The 5,000-nt window shown below is 37.3% G+C and overlaps 1 protein-coding gene across 3 annotated transcripts in view; it reads right to left on the bottom strand.

The window, feature by feature from the left end:
- mipol1 (mirror-image polydactyly 1) overlaps window positions 1-5,000 on the bottom strand; it is a 46,754-nt gene that overhangs the window by 4,599 nt on the left and 37,155 nt on the right. For all 3 annotated transcript variants that reach the window (XM_076107169.1, XM_076107171.1, XM_076107170.1), the window contains one exon: window positions 341-435. In XM_076107169.1, coding sequence (XP_075963284.1) covers window positions 341-435 — 95 coding nt within the window. The remainder of the gene's footprint in view (window positions 1-340; window positions 436-5,000) is intronic.

Genomic DNA, 5,000 nt, shown 5'->3' with positions numbered 1-5,000 from the left:
TACCAGAGACAGGTCCAGATCCACCAAAAACCAGTCCAGATCTACTAGAGACCAGTCCAGATCCACCAAAAACCAGTCCAGATCTACTAGAGACCAGTCCAGATCCACCAAAGACCAGTCCAGATCCACCAAAGACCAGTCCAGATCTACTAGAGACCAGTCCAGATCCACTAAAGACCAGTCCAGATCTACCAAAGACCAGTCCAGATCCACCAAAGACCAGTCCAGATCTACCAGAGACCAGACCAGTTTTTAAACTGGTTTACAGGATTCTTTGTCTGGTTTTTAGACTGGTTTACAGGATTTATTGACCGGGATCAGACCCCGGTCTGAAGCTGACCTGTGATTGGCTCGTAGCACCTGTAGCTCCATGTCCAGCCGCCGTTGGTCCTCCAGAGCCACGCCTCTTTGTCTCTGAAGCCTCAGCAGCTCCGTCTGATTGGATAAAAAAACACATCAATCAGATTAACCTTCTGACAGTCAACTCATTTAAATCATGAATGATGGTGATGATGGTGATGATGGACAATGTTTGCTGTCGTTCTCAGCAAACATTGCATCGGTTACACGCTCCTGCAGATTCCTGCTCTACAACATCACGAGGATTCGCCCCTTCCTCACTGATGAGATAGCGCAGGTGCTAATCCAGGCTCTTGTCATCTCCTGCCTGGACTACTGCAACTCACTACTTGCCGGAGCCCCGGCGTCGGCCATCAGACCTCTGGAGCTTGTCCAGAAAGCTGCAGCTTGCCTGGTGTTCAATCGCCCCAAGTTCTCCCACACAACTTCCCTTCTCCGTTCTCTACACTGGCTCCCTGTAAGAGCTCGCATCCAGTTTAAGACTCTGGTGCTAGCCTACAGGGCAGTGAAAGGAACAGCTCCTTCCTATCTCCAGGCCACGGTCAAGCCCTACACCCCCACCCGACCTCTTCACTCTGCTGCCCTGGGGCAATCGGTTGCCCCGTCGCTCAGAGGTCCCTGCAGCCGATCGACCCGGTCACGGCTGTTTTCTGTCCTGGCCCCACAGTGGTGGAATGAACTCCCCACTGACGTCAGGACAGCAGAGTCGCTGCCCATCTTTCATCAGGCTGAAGACTCACCTCTTCAAGAAGTACTACCCTGAGCCTTCCACTCACCACTTATTGTATTCATACTAGTTTGTTTCACTTATTAGTTTGTTGCACTTATTGTATTCATACTAGTTTGTTGAACTTATTGTATTCGTATTAGTTTGTTGCACTTATTGTATTCATATTAGTTTGTTTCACTTATTAGTTTGTTGCACTTATTGTATTCGTATTAGTTTGTTGCACTTATTGTATTCGTATTAGTTTGTTGCACTTATTGTATTCATTTTAGTTTGTTGCACTTATTGTATTCATATTAGTTTGTTGTACTTATTGTATTCATACTAGTTTGTTGCACTTATTGTATTCATACTAGTTTGTTGCACTTATTGTGTTCATATTAGTTTGTTGCACTTATTGTATTCATATTAGTTTGTTGCACTTATTGTATTCATATTAGTTTGTTGTACTTATTGTATTCATACTAGTTTGTTGCACTTATTGTATTCATACTAGTTTGTTGCACTTATTGTATTCATATTAGTTTGTTTCACTTATTAGTTTGTTGCACTTATTGTTTTCATACTAGTTTGTTGCACTTATTGTATTCATACTAGTTTGTTGAACTTATTGTATTCATACTAGTTTGTTGCACTTATTGTATTCATATTAGTTTGTTTCACTTATTAGTTTGTTGCACTTATTGTATTCATACTAGTTTGTTGCACTTATTGTATTCATACTAGTTTGTTGAACTTATTGTATTCATACTAGTTTGTTGCACTTATTGTATTCATATTAGTTTGTTGTACTTATTGTATTCATACTAGTTTGTTGCACTAATTGTATTCATACTAGTTTGTTGAACTTATTGTATTCATACTAGTTTGTTGCACTTATTAGTTTGTTGTACTTATTGTATTCATACTAGTTTGTTGCACTTATTGTATTCATACTAGTTTGTTGAACTTATTGTATTCATATTAGTTTGTTGCACTTATTAGTTTGTTGTACTTATTGTATTCATACTAGTTTGTTGCACTTATTGTATTCATATTAGTTTGTTTCACTTATTAGTTTGTTGCACTTATTGTATTCATACTAGTTTGTTGCACTTATTGTATTCATACTAGTTTGTTGAACTTATTGTATTCATACTAGTTTGTTGCACTTATTGTATTCATATTAGTTTGTTTCACTTATTAGTTTGTTGCACTTATTGTATTCATACTAGTTTGTTGCACTTATTGTATTCATACTAGTTTGTTGAACTTATTGTATTCATACTAGTTTGTTGCACTTATTGTATTCATATTAGTTTGTTGTACTTATTGTATTCATACTAGTTTGTTGCACTAATTGTATTCATGCTAGTTTGTTGAACTTATTGTATTCATACTAGTTTGTTGCACTTATTAGTTTGTTGTACTTATTGTATTCATACTAGTTTGTTGCACTTATTGTATTCATACTAGTTTGTTGAACTTATTGTATTCATACTAGTTTGTTGCACTTATTAGTTTGTTGTACTTATTGTATTCATACTAGTTTGTTGCACTTATTGTATTCATATTAGTTTGTTTCACTTATTAGTTTGTTGCACTTATTGTATTCATATTAGTTTGTTGCACTTGTTGTATTCATATTAGTTTGTTGCACTTATTGTATTCGTATTAGTTTGTGGCACTTATTGCATTTGTTTGTTTCTGCACTGTACGTTGGCTCTGGTTTATGCTCTTAGATGCTTGTTTAAAGGAGATGCACTTATGACTTCTGGTGACTAGTTGTTCTCTTGAATATGTTGAATTTGGATGAAAGTGTCTGCTAAATGACTGTGATGATGATGATGATGATGATGATGATGATGATGATGATGGTGTTATCATTAAGTCATATTATAAGTGTGTGTGCAGTTCTACTGCTTCATCTTGATCCCAGTGAGTCTGTTTAAATAAAGGATTAATTAACTAATTGACTCATTAGCAAACAACACTCTTCATAACGAGCTCATCAGAGGCTCCAGGTGCATTGTGGGAATGAAAAGAGCTCAGTCTAGAAGAAGAATGATGTTGTGACCCTAAAAACAATCGTGTGTGAGAGAGTATATAATATATAAATACTCTACTATCATATATACTGTATAAACATATATAGGAAGTAAAAGGAGGTGAAAGGAGTCAGGACCTCCTCTAACCAATTACCTCCTACCTTCTCTCACCCCCTCCACCTCCGCCTTCTCCTCCCTCCTCCTCTCACTTCCCTCCTCCTCCTCCTCGCTGATTAAAGCCCTTAATGTCTATGAGTTTAAAGTGAGACATCAAAAGAGAAACCAAACCCAGAGAGTCAATATGTGTCTTTTCCAGCCGGGCCGGAGGAGACCGCTTCAAAAGAACCGATTTATTAATCAGAATAATTTCCAAATGAGCTGATCAGTGACCTTTAACATGAGGAGTTAAGGTCAACGAGGGGGGGGACCAACCTGCCCGGACCTTCATCATGAGGAGGTAAGGTCAACCAAAGAGGAGGAGGGAGGAGGAAGGGAGGAGGTGGTTTTGATTTAAGGATTTGGTTAAAGTTGTGGTTTAGAGGTTTGGTTTAAAGTTGTGGTTTAGAGGTTTGGTTTAAAGTTGTGGTTTAGAGGTTTGGTTAAAGTTCTGGTTTATAGGTTTAAAGTTCTGATTTAGAGGTTTGGTTAAAGTTCTGGTTTAGATGTCTGGTTAAAGTTCTGGTTTAGAGGTTTGGTTAAAGTTCTGGTTTCGAGGTTTGGTTAAAGTTTTGGTTTAGAGGTTTGGTTAAAGTTCTGGTTTAGATGTCTGGTTAAAGTTTTGGTTTAGAGGTTTGGTTAAAGTTCTGGTTTAGAGGTTTGGTTAAAGTTTTGGTTTTGAGGTTTGGTTAAAGTTTTGGTTTAAATGTGTTCTTAAAGTTGTGGTTTATAGGTTTGGTTAAAGTTGTGGTTTAGAGGTTTGGTTAAAGTTCTGGTTTATAGGTTTAAAGTTCTGATTTAGAGGTTTGGTTAAAGATCTGGTTTAGATGTCTGGTTAAAGTTCTGGTTTAGAGGTTTGGTTAAAGTTCTGGTTTAGATGTCTGGTTAAAGTTTTGGTTTAGAGGTTTGGTTAAAGTTCTGGTTCATAGGTTTGGTTAAAGTTCTGGTTTAGAGGTTTGCTTAAAGTTTTGGTTTAGAGGTTTGGTTAAAGTTCTGGTTTAGAGGTTTGGTTAAAGTTCTGGTTTAGAGGTTTGGTTAAAGTTCTGGTTTAGAGGTTTGGTTAATGTTCTGGTTTAGAGGTTTGGTTTAAAGTTCTGGTTTAGAGGTTTGGTTAAAGTTCTGGTTCAGAGGTTTGGTTAAAGTTCTGGTTTAGAGGTTTGGTTAAAGTTCTGGTTTAGAGGTCTGGTTAAAGTTCTGGTTTAGAGGTTTGCTTAAAGTTCTGGTTTAGAGGTTTGCTTAAAGTTCTGGTTTATAGGTTTAAAGTTCTGATTTAGAGGTTTGGTTAAAGTTCTGGTTTAGATGTCTGGTTAAAGTTCTGGTTTAGAGGTTTGGTTAAAGTTCTGGTTTAGAGGTTTGGTTAAAGTTCTGGTTTAGAGGTTTGATTAATGTTCTGGTTTAGAGGTTTGGTTTAAAGTTCTGGTTTAGAGGTTTGGTTAAAGTTCTGGTTCAGAGGTTTGGTTAAAGTTCTGGTTTAGAGGTTTGGTTAAAGTTCTGGTTTAGAGGTCTGGTTAAAGTTCTGGTTTAGAGGTTTGCTTAAAGTTCTGGTTTAGAGGTTTGCTTAAAGTTCTGGTTTATAGGTTTAAAGTTCTGATTTAGAGGTTTGGTTAAAGTTCTGGTTTAGATGTCTGGTTAAAGTTCTGGTTTAGAGGTTTGGTTAAAGTTCTGGTTTCGAGGTTTGGTTAAAGTTTTGGTTTAGAGGTTTGGTTAAAGTTCTGGTTTAGATGTCTGGT

The sequence above is a fragment of the Anarhichas minor genome, unplaced genomic scaffold (genome assembly GCF_050575085.1).
Source record: "Anarhichas minor isolate MPS153535 unplaced genomic scaffold, ASM5057508v1 ptg000038l, whole genome shotgun sequence".
Classification (NCBI taxonomy): domain Eukaryota; kingdom Metazoa; phylum Chordata; class Actinopteri; order Perciformes; family Anarhichadidae; genus Anarhichas; species Anarhichas minor.
This window is presented reverse-complemented; position numbering and strand designations above follow the sequence as displayed.